Genomic DNA, 18,205 nt, shown 5'->3' with positions numbered 1-18,205 from the left:
GAACGCGACAAAACGGCGCAAACACACCGTCGAGATTATTAGGATCATGTAATGTGCATGCTAGGACCCACCCATGGGTGCATCTCCACACACACACACACACACACACACACACACACACACACACACACACACACACACACACACACACACACACACACACAGACTCCCTCTCTCTGGCTTACAGGCTATAAATAGCACTGAGCCTTTGCTAATTCCTTCATTCAGAGTCTGGTGGAAAGGCAACGCGCGGCTTTTGAGGCAGATACAGGAAGTGGTGGATGGTTGCCATCACAACGCGCCACACTTCCCTCTTTCCTCATGTCCTCCATCTAAATGATGCACTGTTTCCATCTCCATCCATCTCTGGTTCTTTTCCTTTCACTTCCTCTTCCAGCTTTCCTCTCACACAGCTGAAGCCTGCTGAAGGATCGATATCATCATCTCCTGTCTCAGCGTCTCTGTGGTGTAATCACATCACCAAACAGCATGACAAGAAGAAAAGATATGAGTACATTATGCTAATCACGTCTTCCAGTCCAGTCATTATCGATATGGGCAGAGACACGTGTTGTTCACAGTGGTTCAGTGTTTCCATGGAGCGTGTTACATGAAGCACCGCTCAGGGGTTGAAGTGGATAGCAGGTGTAACATGAAGCTCTGAGACGCACGGACTCATCCGGTCATGTGTCAAGCTGTGGATCTCTGCAGAGGGGAGCACGAGCTTACAGTCTGCAGGACCTGTTCCTGTTTTTACCTTTAAAACCACAACACAAGAGAGATGTTAACCCTTTGTTCTCTTCCAAGAAACGCTGCATGCTGGTTGGACAAAAGGAGAAATAATGAGGTTTCATGTAAAGCTCTCCTGAAACTGTTCCTGTGATACATTACAGAGTTCTTACTCATGGTATAGGTACATCTTTCAATGTATTCAAACGTTTCTATCTATACTTTTGTAATTAGTTTTTTAGTACTTGGTTAGGTTCAAGCAACAAATAGTACGTGTTTAAACTTCAGCAACAAAAGTACTTGGTAAGGTTCAAGCTACAAAGTACTTGGTAAGGTTCAAGCTACAAAGTACTTGGTAATGTTCAAGCTACAAAGTACTTGGTAAGGTTCAAGCTACAAAGTACTTGGTAAGGTTCAAGCTACAAAGTACTTGGTAAGGTTCAAGCTACAAAGTACTTGGTAAGGTTTAAGCTACAAAGTACTTGGTAAGGTTCAAGCTACAAAGTACTTGGTAAGGTTCAAGCTACAAAGTACTTGGTAAGGTTTAAGCTACAAAGTACTTGGTAAGGTTTAAGCTACAAAGTACTTGGTAAGGTTCAAGCTACAAAGTACTTGGTAAGGTTCAAGCTACAAAGTACTTGGTAAGGTTTAAGCTACAAAGTACTTGGTAAGGTTCAAGCTACAAAGTACTTGGTAAGGTTTAAGCTACAAAGTACTTGGTAAGGTTTAAGCTACAAAGTACTTGGTAAGGTTCAAGCTACAAAGTACTTGGTAAGGTTTAAGCTACAAAGTACTTGGTAAGGTTCAAGCTACAAAGTACTTGGTAAGGTTTAAGCTACAAAGTACTTGGTAAGGTTGAGTAAAAGATGTGCTCTGGGTAAACTAACTACATTTGTTAAATTAACTATGTTTGTTACAAAGCTAGTGCTCGTAAAGTTCAGAAGATATAACAATGAGTAAACATGTCTCCCAGATGAAAGGGTGTTGGTTTGACTCCCCAGCCTCCCATGGGACTGAAGCTGCTATCGGACCAGCTGCTGTGAGATGGTCTGCCTCCAGCTGAAGGTGTTCCTCTCTCTTAAAGGTCTGCTGTGCTGAGGGTTCAAAGGGAGCTCGAGCTGACAGGACGCGCTGCCCCGCCTGTCAAAAAGATCCAGTGTGTTTGATTTAGATGCCTTGAGAGCGCTTCAGTACAGTACGGTGCAGACGCTCCATCCGTCCTCCTAATGGTGAATTATACTTGCAGATTCATGTACGCAGGACTGCTGACAGCCTCAGATGACGCAGGAGGGACTTTGACAAAGGGAGGCGCGAGTCTGCTGGGACTCTCTAACTTTAAAAACCCAGAAACAAATAGAAGAGGTGACGAGAACGACACAGTTTCTTGACTGAACTCCTTCCTCACAGGACAAGTCTTTGTTTTATTGTCATTGTTGTTGCAGGTTCTGATTCTTTAGGTCCTAATCTTTCCATAAAGGTGTCTTATTGACGCTCCAGGAGGCTTTTTTGGGGAATCTGGCTCATATCATGCTGGATGTTCATAGTTACCATCAAAATATCTTTTAAAAGAGTTTTTCTTTCTTCCCTGCTAAGCATTGAGTTGTCCTAGATGAATGAAGCGAGTGACCGACCCTGGCTGATTTGATTCCTCACCCCCCACACCACCACCACCACCACCTCCTCCTCCTCTTCCTCCTCCTCTTCCTCTTCCTCCTGAGTAAGACAAAGCCTCTGACCGAGCGTCTTGCTGTCTGCTCCGCTGAGCCTCAGGACGCTGCAGACAGGAAGCGAGAGGACGGAGAGGAGGAGGGGAAAGAAGAGGAAGAAAAAGCAAAGACGATGGACTCAGATTGGGCTCGTGAAGGTCGGAGCAGAGGACGCTGTGACCTCTATGACATGACGAGCACCCGGAGACGCTGCCTCCAAAACTGACTCTCAATCCGTCCTTCACGTCTTCATATTAAGGGCTGAGTTTTGTCTCCTTCAGTTCTGGCAAGCGGGCTCACATCAAAGGAAACTTTTGGTTTAGTGAAGCGTGTGTGTGTGTGTGGGTGTGTGTGTGCGTGTGTGTGTGTGTGTGTGTCCCCTGGGAGCTACAGCCCATACAGTATGTAACAGCGATTCTTCATTCTAAGGGAAGTGTATTCTGCCTGCGGAAAGATGGTGATCTATTTTTCCTCATCATCCCTTTTTTTTGTCCATTTTTGTTCTTTAGAGGGAGTCATGTGGGCCGGCGGGAGGAAGAGAAAACATATAGAAAGAGATGGAGCAGAATAATCAAGGGGTTTTTTTGGGCATCAGAAGCAATACATTTCACTGCTGCATGCTGGCGTCTCTCTCTCTCTCTCTCTCTCTCTCTCTCTCTCTCTCTCTCTCTCTCTCTCTCTCTCTCTCTCTCTTTCTCTATTATTTATTTGTTTGTTTTATCCCCTTCTTTTATTGGTTCGCGTCTGGCCCTGGGGCGATGCCGACGTCCCTCGGCCGGCGTCATCGTGTTAGTATCGAACCCTTCTGGACGAATCTCCTTCGGAAAAAATAAATAAACTTGAAATATTGCGGAACGGGGAGATGTGGGAGTTTGAGTTTGATGCGTGGAGATGGATGAAGTATCGGATGGAATAATTTATGAGGCCTCCGGCTTGCACCCTGCAGCTCAGCCCGAGAAGCGCAGAGCTGACAACGCTGAGGTTAGCGGTTCAAATCCCACAGGGGTCTCTGGCGAGCTGATGTACATTCTCCTCCAACAGGACTAATTGAACAGAACTCGCAGCTTAAAAGGCGTTTTGTAGCAGCTGATGGGGGTTAAACCTCAGCCGACCACCAATAAAGTTCCTCTGAGGGCGGCGGAGTCCGTCTCCCTTTGTTCCAGATGCATACTTGTCTGTTTGATTTCAGGAATAAATCCTGATATTTAGGAAGTATTGATCTTAAAAGGCTGTTTGCAGCAGCCTCCAGCAGGGTGTCACCCCTTCAGGAGCCTCAGAGAGAACTGAAAGGCTCGGGTTGGGTTGTGGGACGTGCATGCTGCTGCTCTGGAGCATACGGCCAGTATACACCGCGTGCTGGTCGGCTGTAAGCCAATCAGAAAGGGTGGGGCGTGGCCAGGCCAGGAAGCAACGGGAGAAAACACAATGGCCAGCCTTTCTTTTCTCAAGGTGTGCTGCACATTGCAAAACATGCCAGAAATAAGAGCGTGTGAAGACGCTCTGGTGGAGGCAACGCGGCCGGCTGCAGAAGCTCCAGCAGGTGTTACCAGATCAGCCTTCCTCAACCTGCCCCGCTTCCTCCATCACGTCCACATGAGCTCCGGTGCTGGTGAACACATCCAGCTCCCATTGGAGGGGCTGGATGGAGGGGATTGGAGTCCAGCTCCTCCTCCTCCTCCTGAATCAACAGGAAGTCTCGCTCTGCGTTGACGGCGGCCGACTGCTGAGAGAAGCATGCGGTTTGTCTGTGAGCCCGAGGCATCAGCATCCCCCCCCTCGCTTCCCCTCGTCCATCGATCCACCGTGACTCTGCAGGAGCCAGATGAAAACCTCTCGCTATGATTTATGGGATGTCATCTCCAGGAGCCCCTCCCCCTCCCAGCGTTCGGCGACCTGCCGGAGGGCGAGAGCAGATCCCCCGAGTCCTGAGGTGTGACACGCTGCGTTTATAGCCAACGCTTTACATTACAGTGGGATCCAAGGACCGCTGATGGATTATCATGAGCATTATGTATGTGCGTGTATATGGTGGCATTAGCTGCCCTTTTATTAATGCATTATGAATAAACATCCATTAGCGTTGAGAACAATGGTAAAACTTAAGATGGATGGAAGTAAAAATAAAGAAATGTGGTTCCAGACTCTAAAATATTCACATCCTGGATGTAATGAAATCAAAACATCCTCATTTGCATATTAGATTAAGCTTCTGTGAATCAGATAGTAAGTGTAATTTGGTGTCATTACTGGAACATGATTAAATCCCCTTTCTGCTGTTTCTCTCAAAGTATTACAAATCCAGAAACATATTTCTTCATGAGCGCCGTGGAATTAGTGAAGAAAATGGCAACACATGGCTAGCTTAGCAAACTTATTAAGTACTTAAGTATTAATTAAGGAGCCGTGAGTAACCACCAAATGTTTGCGTGTGTGTTTATCTGTGAACAAACACACACATTCTTGTGTCCCACTTTCCTCCATTTGCACTGATGGCAGCATTAAGCAGCAACTCTGCAGACTTAATCCACTTAACATTGGAGGAGGGTTTGAAGGATTCTGTCTTAGTGGTGCCCTAAAAAACAGGATGCATGTAAAAGGCCTCAGGAGACTCAGAGGTGCGGCGGCCATTGTTAAAAAGTGAGGAGGGCGAGCGGCGTCACGTGGGCGTCGCTGTGCGTCTCATTTACATTTTCACGAATGAACTGATCTGTTCAACGTATGAATTCATCCCAACTCATTAAACATCCGCTCCGATGATACGGGGGGAGTTTTAATGCCGACGCCGTCACGCTGCGGCTCCGTGTCGACGCATGAAGGTGAGTGTTTTACACCCGGTGGACTTCTGCACAGCGGGGAGGCGGCGTGGACGCTTGTGTTACATCACACGTCGAACATCTCACGGGGAGACGAGAGGGGAAAGAAGAAGCTGTGAGACACTGAAATGACTCCAGGTCTGATGCGGAGTGTTCGATATGCGCCGGAGGAGCTGTAAGTGGCAGTGACAAGGTGTCGAGGCTGAGAGGCGGAAGGAAGGAAGGAAGGAAGGAAGGAAAGAAGGAAGGAAGGAAGGAAGGAAGGAAGGAAGGAAGTGTGTTGAGCTGTGAGGGGCTAAACAAAAAAGTCCAGTCGAGCTGACGGGCCGACCGAAAGGTGTGAGAGAGGAGAACATTTTCAGGGTGGAAATCACAGCCTCGTCTGTACAATGACGCACACACCGACACGCACATGTAGACAAAAGAGACACACACGCGCTGATGTGGATACCGACAACGCAGCTGCTGGAGGATTCGTCTCTAGTTCATTTGTAATGACTTGTGTGTGTATGTGCTTATCAAGGAAAGGAAAAAAACACACACACACGATACAAAACACATTGTGTTAGTACAGGAAGTGGCTTTTCTGGTTGAGGTCAAACCAAGAGACAAACTGTGGATGAGAAACCCGGCAGAGAGAGAGAGAGAGAGAGAGAGAGAGAGAGAGAGAGAGAGAGAGGGCGAGAGAGAGAGAGAGAGAGAGAGAGAGAGAGAGAGAGAGAGGGCGAGAGAGAGAGAGAGAGAGAGAGAGAGAGAGAGAGAGAGAGAGAGAGAGAGAGAGAGAGAGAGAGAGAGAGGAATATCTCTCTTTTTTTATTGCTCGTACACCAGAGAGGACCCGGGCAGACAAAACACGTCTGTAGAGAGATCGTCGGAGTTGAGAGAAGAAGCTTCTTGTTGATTTAAAAAAAAAAAAGAGAGAGAAAAAAAAAAAAGTAAGAAAAGTCAAATGTCAGCTAATCTGTTTTCTCCTAAAACAGCTGGAAGAAGCTGCGTCCGCCTTTGTTCTCTAGCTTTACAACACCTAGAATGGGAAGGGCTGTAAAACCAGGTTGAGGGGAATTGAAAAATGATTCATGGCATACTTTGCATCCCGTTTCTTCTGTTCATACATACATATATATCTTTAAGCCCCTGTGCAACAACGCGCCATATGCATGTGCCATATTGATGGTGTTTAAGGTCGTGCATGAACATGGGAAATAATTCAAACACTCAGAGTTTTCCAGGCTTTTTTTTTGTTGTTGTGATCTTCCCGAGGCTCCTCCCCCTTATGGGTGCTGCTGATTGGCCGTTCCCTACACCCCTCCACTGAGCGGCGATTGTCCAATCGCAGCGTTGCAACCGCAACGGGCAACAGCTGGCCTGTCAAGCTCTGGACGTGTCTGCATGCTGGAGCCGTGTGCACGGGCGGAGCAGGAGCTGTGATTGTGCATGAGGCTGGTTTCTACATCACCGGCTTGTGAGGATGCAGATTCTGCACCTGGGCTCTGGATCCTTTGCACGTGGTATAATGTGCACAGCCATCAAGTAAATATTTTAGACCCCTTTACGGGGTTCTGGTTTGAAATGAGTCAACTGGATATGAATAAAAAAGTGAACCAGTTGTTTGCAATCAGCTGCCAGTGTTAGTTCAGACAAAAAAAATGACATTTCAAACAGTAAATTTGTGCCCATTATCATAATAAACTACATATTAGGGTTACAATTGTTAGCATTCTCAGCACTGTTGCTGTTGTTAGCGCTGTTAGCTTCTAGATGGCGTGCGCAGACACCGTGTGGGTCGTAGTGGGCCAATCACACGTCACATGGAACGAATGCCTGCTGTGATTGGTTGCGAGCGACACCTGACAAATATCATTATGGCATCACATGGTATTGTTTAACTGGAGAATCTTGATAAGTATTGTGTACCGATACCAGCCCCAGTACATATGTACTCGGCGAGTATGGAAGCTTGACAGGCGTAGGAAGAGTACCTAAAGGGGCGGGGCTTAGCGAGCAGTCAATACAATCCTTTCTACCCACTGAATCCCTCATCATCTCCCAACCCTTCATGTAACAATGCCCACTCACCATCCTCAGTGGGCACGTAGACGTTGAGGTAGAGGCAGTCCTCGCTCTGGTTCTGGATGTAACCCGCCGCCACGTCCAGGTTGTCGGTGAACCACACGGGCAGCATGATCTCCGGCAGCACGCCGTGGACGTTCTGCGGGCACACGGGGGCGAACTGGGTGGCGTTGCGGATCTCCTGCCAGGACCCCGGGGCCTCGGGCGGCTGGAAGCGGCGGTCGCCGATGGGCGCCGTGGCGTAGGGGACGCCCAGGTACTGCTCCACGGGGCCCAGGATCTCATTGTTCAAGTCCTTCTTGATGCCTCTGATCTTACCGTAGTTGGTGGTGACTAAAGGGTGTTTGGAAGGGTCCATTTTCTGGCTGGAGGCCAGGCTGAAGAGCACGACGAGGCCCAGCAGGCCCACGAGGCACCAGTCCGTCAGGAGACTGCGGGGCCGCGTCCTGGACCATGAAGCCTGCCGCCTTTGTTTACTCAGACTGAGTGTGAGGGGGTACATGGCTGGACTCATGGTGTTCAGCCACCAGCGTTTAGTCTGTTTCAGCACTCGAGTCTTTCTATGAGAGGAGTTGGATTATAACCAACAGGCTGGAAGGTAAAGCATAAGAGGGGATTTAAAAAAGCAAAGCAGACAGACCCTGAAAGAATAAAAGGAGCTCTTTTTTGTGACGGTTTGATCAAGGCCAGGATGATGGAGGGCAAAGCAGTCCCAGAGGAGGGGGGAGGGGGGGAGAAGGGTCCTCGGGGTGCTGGAGGAGGAGGCCGGACCTCGGCGTGGGTGCCAGGTCACTGCTGGTTCTGAGCAACGAGGATCCAAAACGCTTCCCCAGTCATGGTTCTGTTGCGTTCCATCCCTATTGGTCCTCTTTCATCCAGATCATTTTGTTGTTTTTTAACAGCCACAGAAATCTGCAGAATGAGGAAGAGGAGGAGGAGGAGATTTAAAGGACAGAGAGAAAAACAGAAAGACAGAGAAGGTGGCAAAGGAGAGGGTGAGGTGAGAGGTAGAGAGGGGAGGGAGAAAGAGATAAGAGAGATTATAGTTTATCTGAAGCAGAAATATATTCCATTAAAAGTTGTCGGTGCAACATTCGCCCTCCATCTGTTGCCAAGAGGGAAACACAGAACCTGAAATGATGAAACCACAGACAGCACAGTGGAGATCAAGTGAAAAGTCCTGGTTCCGACCCGGACCGAGGCTCACACCAAACCCCCAAACACAAGCCTGCAGAGAGACACTGATGACATCACTGCTGCTGATGACATCACTGCTGCTGAGGCCTCAACGCTCATGATCATTCATCTCTAAAAGGCTTCAGCTGAGGAAATGGTTGTTTTGCTGCAGTTATTATTATTTTAGTAATTGAGTGTTCCTTTATTTATCAATTGGATACTTTATTATGGAGCAATACTTAATATACAAAAGAGAAAATAAGACGATTAGTTGGTTCTCTTTTAAAAAAAACATCATATTTTTCTTAAAAACAAAAACATCTGTCAAAACTAAATATGCATCACAATCTGGAAAATGATTTCAACCGTCCTGAAGTCAGTGGAACCTGTCAACATTTTAAAATGTTTTCCTTTTAGTTTGTTAGTATCTATTGTGGTTATTTGCATGTAAACACAATTCAAATGATTTGGGACATAAAGAAGAAATTGCTGTGAAAACAAGTTTATTCATTCAAGTATCTCACCGAGAATCAATCACACTTCAACGCATCATTATGGGTTCATAATTCTTCTCTTAGTACTTATTTTCACTGAGCAGAGCTTGAACACATCATTTGCTACTCGCTCAGTTATTCAGTCAAGCGGGGCGGCCCACCAGCTGTTGACCGCTAACTGCTAACCACTAACTGCTAACCGCTAACGCCAACCAGCTCTCCTCCTCTTGTGTCCACGTTTACTTCCGTTTTCTCGAGGAATGGCTTCAGCTCGAGTACAGTAGACGGTGTGGGCGAGGAGGCAAGGAGTCAAGGAGGCGAGGAGTCAAGGAGTCAAGGAGGCGAGGAGGCGAGAAGTTGAGGCCTGGGATTAGGGCGAGCCTTTCACTGCCCGGTGGAGGTCAAGGGGTCAACAATGTGCGCATGTAAGCAGCTTAGAAGCATTTTTTTGGGCTACATGCAGAGCACAAAGGCACACACACACACACACACACACACACACACACACACACACACACACACATGCACACAGTAAGCCTTAATTGACCCACACATGAATACGTTCCCACACACTGTACACTCATCCACGTAATCTACTGCGGAAATGTGCAAATCCTCGTGTAACAGACCCGGAAAATGCACGAGGCATGGTAGGAGATTACGGCGTCACGGCATTGTCGGGCGCCGTTATGTAACGGCGGGAAGGCCGACACCCTGCAGCGGTGAGGAAGGCTGAGAGCTCCTCTCTCCACACGGATGCTGCAGTTCATCTTCTCCCATTCTTACATCTCACCATCACCTCCTCTTCTCCTTCCCGCTCCTCTCCGGCTTCAACGCCGCGCCTTAATTGTCCCATTAACCGAGTCATCATTAAGCGTATTATTGGATCGCCCCGCACCCACTGAAGCGCCGCAGTGTTGTTGTTGTCTCCCCCTCCTCCCCCCTTCTCCCCCTTTCTCCCACTGCCAATGAAGCCATTTGGATTTGAAGTCATGGGAGTTAAGTGTCCAAGAGGCAAGACGGCAGATAATGAGGGAGTATCGGCTGACGAGCAGGCGACAGTCAGACGAGCAACAAGCGGCCGGCGTCATGGAGTCATGAAGCTTCTTATGTGCGGCGAGCTCTTGGGGGCGGAGTCTGTAACGTCTTCACGTCTTCTTTTGGTCCAACACACCGGTGCCTTTGTTCCTCTCATTGTGGACTCGCTTCTGTTCTGCCCACGCGCCCATGTGTGTGTCTGTGCACGCCCATGTGTGTGTCTGTGCGCGCCCATGTGTGTGTCTGTGCGCGCCCATGTGTGTGTCTGGGAAGCGTGCGGCGCAATGCGGGCGCTAATTAAACCACCGAGAGTCTGGAGGCCTGAGCACTGCACACGGGGACGACCCTGACACACACACACACACACACACACACACACACACACACACACACACACACACGCAGCAACAATTCGCCATGACACTTCCATCCTCTAAAAGACACATAAAAGGGAATGTGAGATGGAAAGCAGCGGTAATGAGAAGTGAGGATGTGGATGGAGAGGAAACAGGTCCTGGTGTTAATGAAAAGCACCCCCCTCTCTTCCTCTCTCTCTCTCTCTCTCTCTCTCCCTCTCTCCCTCTCCCTCTCCCTCTCTCTCTCTCTCTCTCTCTCTCTCTCTCTCCACATGAGGTGCTGCTTCACTGACCCTGGACTCTCTCGTGGAAGTGGACATCTGAAAGACACACATCCTCGTGCCCACACGAGCCACAGCGCTTGCTTCATGCGAGGTCCTGGCAGGCGCCAGCGAGCCTGGAGGGACCTCCAGAAATTCGGGGGGTGCATCTGAGTGTTTAATTGCTAATTGGCTCAATTAGAAGGCCTAATTGGTCCGGCTTTGCTGTGAGCAGCGGGAGAGCTTAAGTGATTGATGAAGCAGAGAGGGAGAGACTGGTGGGAGGAGACTGAGCATGCACACACACACACACACACACACACAGTCATGTGAAGAGATAGCGGTGCGGCGGTTGGACTGCAGGTGGAGCGCCCGCTATCGCGCCACACCGCCACAGATTTAAAGGAACAGGTTCTCCCGAGCGTGATCTCGGCGCATTCAGGCAGCGCTATCGCCACGAGGGACACGCTCACCCCGTGATTCACGCCATCAAACATCCTCCACACCCCGAGAGGAAGGGAGGAGGAGCAGGAGGAGGAGCACACAGGTCTTTCAGTATGAACCTCCATCTTTCTCGGCAGCCACATTCGCTCGCTTGGTATTTCTAATCAAAATGTGTTCTGCAGACAAACCCTCTGGAGAGCGACGCAACACAAAGGATGCTATTTTCATCTCTTGACCGGCCTGCTCGCTGCCGGCTGCTTCTCAACAGATGAGCAAAAGATATTGTAAACAAGGGTTTCCCACGACTACACATTATTCAAATTGGGTACAAAGTGGGCCTTGAGCCGAGATATTTGGTGTTTGGTGTTTGGCATCAAACCTGCAACCCGGCCAGATGCTGACCCACACATCTGTAATACAGCTGCGTCTCCTGGCTTTTAACAAATCAAATTAGATAGTGCGGCAATGTTCTTCATATTAGGCCCACAGCTGAGCGATAACAATCGACCATTTCTCACTCAAGTTGACGTCCGCGGACCAAAAAGAAATGAATGCTGTGAAAAAGAGTCGACGTGGACAGTGAATTGTGAGCTTATGAGACGGAGTGGACAGCTGAATACGTCTCAGTGAGGCAGAGAAGGAAGCAGGAGGACGGATCTGCCAGCAATCTTTTGAAGAGTTCAACATCAAACACCACTTCACCAGCATCGACACTAAAAGGTCAAAATAAAGCAGCTTTATGTCTGGCATGTGGCTGAATAATTCATTTTATTTTGCTCTGGATATAGAATAATTTAACACGTTGAGGAATCTTTTATTTACCTTCTTGAAGAGAGTTAGCATATCATATGTACCTCATAGCAGATAGTTAGCATATCTTAGCATATATTATTCACCTAGCAGATAGTTAGCATGTCGTAGCAAATATTATTCACCTTATAGCAGATAGTTAGCATGTCTTAGCATATCTTATTCACCTGCTAGCAGATAGTTAGCATGTCTTAGCATTTCTTATTCACCTGCTGTCAGATAGTTAGCATGTCTTAGCATATCTTATTCCCCTGCTAGCAGATAGTTAGCATGTCTTAGCATATCTTATTCCCCTGCTAGCAGATAGTTAGCATGTCTTAGTATGCTGTATTCACCTGCTAGCAGATGGTTAGCATGTCGTATACGAGATAAAGAAACAGATCCTGTGACCCTATGAATATGAGAAGAATAATAATGTGTATGCTAAGCTAAGCTAAATGTCTCCTGGTTGTAGCTTCATATTCAAACCTGCCATCACTGATTTTATTTGATTGTTTTGTCACTGGAAGCAGTGGAAACATCTTCATTGCTCATCCCCATGAAAAGTGAAGGAACATGAAGCGCTTAGCTCGGCGTGAGACTTCATTCTGTCTGCTTTGACCAGAGGAAGTCTTTGCTGTGGTTACCTGTATTAGACACAGTTTGGGAGAACCTGTTCCAGGGACATCACCACCAGGAAACCTGACCATGGAGCAATCATTGACCAGCACGTCTGTGTGGAGGTGAAGCTCTGCTGTCAATGTGTCCGCGACACTTCAATTGATTCCTCAAAAACTTTGCAGTCCTGAATCCCAACGCACGACTGAGACTTTTAAGACGTAACTATAAATAGCCGCTGCATAATGAGACAACAGATGATTAGATTGCGTTAGTGTTGCAGGTGCCTTCCTCCCGTGTTTGTGAGAAGATGTTCTCCCCCTCATTAATTACCACAGCACTCGGCAGAGATCACATCCCGCAAATTATTACTCGTCCTTTACGCCGCGGATCTGTACTTCAAAACTGACGCCAGACTTTGATGTGGTTGCCATGAGGGTGGAGAGCCGCTTTCCCCGCTGCACATTAAGAGAAGAATCACATAAAGTGCTGATGATTCCGTGTTTTCAACAGCAAGCCTGACTTTGTTATCTTTAATTGCCGCGAGGAGCCACTTTTATGTGCCGTGACGGCGGCTTCCGAGCAATTAACCTGCCGTTAATCTTCCACGTGAAGGTCGTGCCTCTGCTCATGGTGACGGCTGCGTGATCAGCGAGCGCGATTGAAATTGCACCTAATTTGAGAGGAAATAAAGGTTGCTTCCTTTATGTGTTTCTGCAGCCCGGGTGTGGATCAGGAGGAGATGAGGTTGTGTAGTTCAGTCACGTGACGATCACAATGGGAAACTTGTGCAGCTATGTTTGGCGCTCTCGTACTATAATCGGGCACGCTTTGTCTCTCGCTCGTCTACTTTGACCGTAACCTTTTGGAAACCGGGCGCCAAAATGCTCCCGTGCCAATTTTAAGTCCCAGCATGCCCCATTCAGAACCGAACGACACAGTTGTTTGACTGAAGCTCCTTCCTAACAGACCAAGACTTTGTTTTATTGTGATTGTTGTTGCAGGTTCTGATTCTTTAGGTCCTAATCTTTCCAAAAAGGTGTCTTATTGACGCTCCAGGAGGCTTTTTTGGGGAATCTGACTCATATCATGCTGGATGTTCATAGTTACCATCAAAATATCTTTTTAAAGTGATTTGTTTTGCAGATATACATTTTTTTTCCCTAGACTTTGCTGAACAAATACACAAAATAAACACAAGTATTGAATTTATGACAAACAAACCTTCTTGTCATTTATCAAAAGACAATAGATCATTTCTCAAATGTTACCTAGTTATAAGTGTCACGGAGACTTGAGGACAATCACACGCGATCTGAAATGTGGCCCATGCGGTAAAAACTAGCAAAAAGATGCAAATATCATATATCCAATGAAAATAGGACCTTACGCCAAATACAGCTGACCCAAACAGGACCTGTAACAGAGCGCTCCATAATTTAATGAGCAGCCACGGTGGGGAAACAAAAAATAGCACAAAGATTGTCATCACTTCAAAGAACACATTTTTCTCTCCCAATTATTACGACGCGCCATTTGATGGGACCGCCCTCCGCTGTTCTGCAGTTTGTATTCTAAACGTTGGCCTGAACACTGAGACTCACCACGACTTCCACAGATTGGGCCCCAGCAGGCCGGTGAAGCGCTCCAGCCGACTAACTCTGTGTGGTGAAGACTCACCACGCTGTCCTCTTCTATGTTGTCTGGTGTCTTTCCTGCTTTTTTTCCTCGTAGCTACTCGTTTGTTTCCACAAATTCAACGTGGCTCTTTAGCAGTGAACAAAAAAAAGGTTTCCATCAGCTTCTCTCCGGTGGACAAATCAGCCCGGAAGATCACGGCCTCAGACTCGAATCCATCACCATTCCTCCTCATAGCTTACTGGGCACAATCTAAATCCCACCAAAACCAATTCCACCCAATTTTGCTCCGATACATCCGGCCAAACCACCCACTAAGACTTCTCCTGTAATTGCTTGCCACCTCTTCCTCCGTCTTGCGGGTCGGTCTGTCAGCTTAATGATAGATAATAACCTGTCCTCACCGGGCTGCTGGTGCAGGCCGGCGTGGAAGGATGCTGCTAGAATGAGGCCTGGAAATGCCTTGGAACAATCTGGAGGGGAAAAGCCGCCCGCGTCGCACCTGGATGCACTCGGGTGAGCGTCCAGCGAGCGCACGGCGGCCGTGCGTCGACCAATATATGGCGCTCATTATCCCCTCTAAGCGTCCACGCTCTCACGCCGTGTGATTCAGTGCAGCTCATCTGTTTCCACAACAGGCTGAGTCATGCATCAAGGCCGAGGCGTGAGCGTTTGACGTTTCAGACGTGTCCCCGAGACGGCGAGCACGTCCATCCGCACGCACAAATGTGTCTGCTTAATGCACATTTAGCAAAACTGTGAAGCTGTGTGGAGTTTCTCTCCGTGTGTGTGTGTGTGTGTCAGCTGTTATCCATGTGACAGGAGCTAGATGTGTTGATGCCGTTCCATCTTTAATGCCAGGGAAACGGGGCGGACGCCAGGGTGCTGGGCGCCGTCCCGCTGACAGAAAGAGAGCCGGCGGTCGGGTCAGTCCTCCACTCAGGATCCTGACAGGCTGCTTTTTTTTAAATGTCTCCCTTTCGGTTTGGGGAAGAGCTCTCAATGACTCTGTGAGTCAGGAACATTCAGTGTTGTTTTAAGTCTACAGACTATGAAGCTATATTCTTTAAAGGCCTGGCTTCCTGACATTTTAAATGATCTCTGCGTTGAAGCCATGGGGGACGCATCGTACAGAGACTTCAGGGGACTGCAGGTGGAAATGAGTTCATGGAGATGCGGTTTATTTTCATCTGAAGTGGAGTTCATGGTTGATGCAGCTGATGCGGCAGCAGCAGCAGTTTGGGTGTGTTTGAGTTGAAAAGATGGGCATCTGTGAAGAGAGAGCTCCACTCCTCACAACTCCGTCACGCTCGCAATGGGAAGGTTTTTCATTAAGTATGAAAATCGAAGCAGCAGAACCAAAAATATTGTTTCCTTTTTTTTTTTTTCACTGCTTGTCAAAACCTATTACTTACATTACCCACAATGCAGCTGGACCGTGACGGTTCGATCGGAGATCGCGGGCGTGCCGCGCTGTCGGCGTCGCGGCCTCCAGCAGAGTGAACGGATGTGTGGACGCCGATCATTTAACTGGCCAAAGATGGTTTTTCTGACAGATTCCTTGTTTTAAATCCACGCTGATGACTTCATCTTCAACACTACTCTCTTGGCAAACAGAGGTGATGCTCCAGCCGTTCAGGACACACCTGGAAACCCAACGTTTCTGCCTCTTCAAAGCACGTACGTGCAACTTTTCTTCATTGAGAAAGTTCTATCAAAAAGGTAGCATATGCGTATCTTTCGTACACGTCGTGCGCCGCCTTCCCTCCTTCCCCTGGACTCTATTCGTGCATTGCGGAGCGTGGACGGTGCCGATGGAGGACGAGGACGAGCTGATGGAGGACGAGGACGAGCTGATGGAGGACGAGGACGAGCTGATGGAGGACGAGGACGAGCTGATGGAGGACGAGGACGAGCTGATGGAGGACCGGCTGCAACACAGACACAGTGAGAGGATGCTGAGAGGGAGGGAGGAGGAGAGTAGGGCGCTGTCAGTAAACGTGTTGACAACAAGGAGATGTACACTCACACACACACAGTGTTGTGAAGCGCCGGCAGGTGTGTATGTGTGTGTGTGTGTGGACTGGGGGGGGGGGGGGTGTTGGGGTCGCGGACCACTGGAGCGTAAAATTGGAAACAATGTGTCGGCAAGAGTTAAAAGCAAATATTTACAGGGCTTTAATTTGCATTGGGAGCAGCGAGCTTCCGGCGCGGGTCAGCGCGTCCACGGCGGAGCGCAGGAACACGGAGGGGCACGCCAGGTAATTAGACAGACGGCGGCAGATTAATCACGGCGCTGACAGCGCACACGAGCACACGAGCGAGCCGGACGCCATCTTTTAGTCTGGCAGAAAAGCGCTCTGGATGTTGTCTCGCCCCAAAGAGGACCAGCGCGTCCAGCTCGGACCAGCGTACACCTCGTCCTCTCTGAGGTTTCTGAACACACACACACACACACACACACTCGCTCAGGCTGCCCGGCTCGTCACGCTCTGATTTCCTTGCCTCTTCCCTCCGTCCTCTTCGATAAATCACCAGCTCTGAATCCCATCCCCTCGCTTAAAGACCCCTCTTCAGCCGCTCACCTACAGATCCTAGAGGGAGCTGGAGGACGCCGCCACTCACATGTGTGTGTGTGTGTGTGTGTGGAGGTAGTTGGCTGAGAGCGTTGTCATTAAACGTTTTATGTATCATAAATATATCAGCGTCCTCTAAGTGGTGTTGACCTTGCATCATGGTGCTGCAGGTGATGCACAAGCAGAGTTTTTATAAACTTTTACGAGTCGTGTTGGGCCGGTCCCTCGTTTAAAGGTCCTGCCTCTGCCATCAAAAACCAGCTTTTACAGAAAAGGGGCTTCTACGATTCTTTTAAAGTGAACCAGCATCAAATGCTGGTTTTACAGAGCGCCATCCCTCACAGGTCTGATGAATGCTGAGCAGGTTTTCATGAATACATCAGTGTTTGAATTGTTGAGCTATGAAGAAAAAGCGTTACAGACACAGACTGCAGCGCTCTTCTCGCACCCTCATTGGCAATCGTTTACAGGTCTGGGGTCAGTGAAGGCCTCGTGACATTAGCATGTTGGACAGGCGTGTGCTGACCTGACCGGTCCGATCCCGGTGTTTGATCTGTACGCTTCAGAGGAGGAGACTGGAACGCCTCACCTTTCCTTTCTTGCCTCTGTCATAGGATGTAATGCAGCACATAGATATATAAATGCACAGTGTCCTATGAAAACTATAAATTGTACACCAGCTAAAAAATAGCATACAAAGATAAGATGTCCATCCAGCTGTTCCTGTGAATCCTGCAGGAAGACTCGTGGGTCATAGAGCAAAGTCCTGAGCCACATTGTGGCTTTTAGAAACCCGTAAATCCTCCCGCGCCCATTTTAAGTCCCAGCATGCCCCATTCAGACAATCTTTTGGTATAAAATACGTAATATTTTTCCATTTTTGAGCCGAACAACACAGTTTTTTGACTGAAACTCCTTCCTAACAGGACAAGACTTTGTTTTATTGTGATTGTTGTTGCAGGTTCTGATTCTTTAGGTCCTAATCTTTCCATAAAGGTGTCTTATTGACGCTCCAGGAGGCTTTTTGGGGAATCTGGCTCATATCATGCTGGATGTTCATAGTTACCATCAAAATATCTTTTTTGCAGATATACATTTTTTTCCCAAGACTTTGCTGAACAAATACAAACAATAAACACAAGTATTGGAATTAATTTGGGGTTCCTACGACGACTCAAACAGGGAAAAGAGGTCTGTCGACAACACTGGCTCCACAGTTTTCAACGGGTTGAAGGCTCAGTGACATGCGGTCCGGTCCCTCTGGTGCATCGTCACAGGACAGAAGCTAAAGATGCTCTGACGTTGGTTTCACTGGGACTTTTATTCTGAAAGGGTGTCTGCTAACTAGCAATAATGCAGTGGGATGTGAATGACAGGGGGGGGGGGGGGTAAGAGGGTCTCTTGGGAGGCGCCAACGCACCAACGGCGAGGCTTTGGCCCCGAGGCGTTGGCGTTGGCGAGGCGGGGTGAACGGGGTGTAATTGAGCAAATGAACGCC

The 18,205-nt window shown here is 48.3% G+C and overlaps 1 protein-coding gene across 5 annotated transcripts in view; it reads right to left on the bottom strand.

The window, feature by feature from the left end:
- nlgn2a (neuroligin 2a) overlaps positions 1 to 18,205 on the bottom strand; it is a 151,347-nt gene that overhangs the window by 92,496 nt on the left and 40,646 nt on the right. For all 5 annotated transcript variants that reach the window (XM_068587982.1, XM_068587981.1, XM_068587987.1 and 2 more), the window contains one exon: positions 7,325 to 8,230. In XM_068587982.1, coding sequence (XP_068444083.1) covers positions 7,325 to 7,832 — 508 coding nt within the window. In that variant the 5' untranslated portion in view covers positions 7,833 to 8,230. The remainder of the gene's footprint in view (positions 1 to 7,324; positions 8,231 to 18,205) is intronic.

The sequence above is a fragment of the Clinocottus analis genome, unplaced genomic scaffold, assembly GCF_023055335.1.
Source record: "Clinocottus analis isolate CAN_PGR_092001 unplaced genomic scaffold, fCliAna1.0.p SCAF_21, whole genome shotgun sequence".
Classification (NCBI taxonomy): domain Eukaryota; kingdom Metazoa; phylum Chordata; class Actinopteri; order Perciformes; family Cottidae; genus Clinocottus; species Clinocottus analis.
This window is presented reverse-complemented; position numbering and strand designations above follow the sequence as displayed.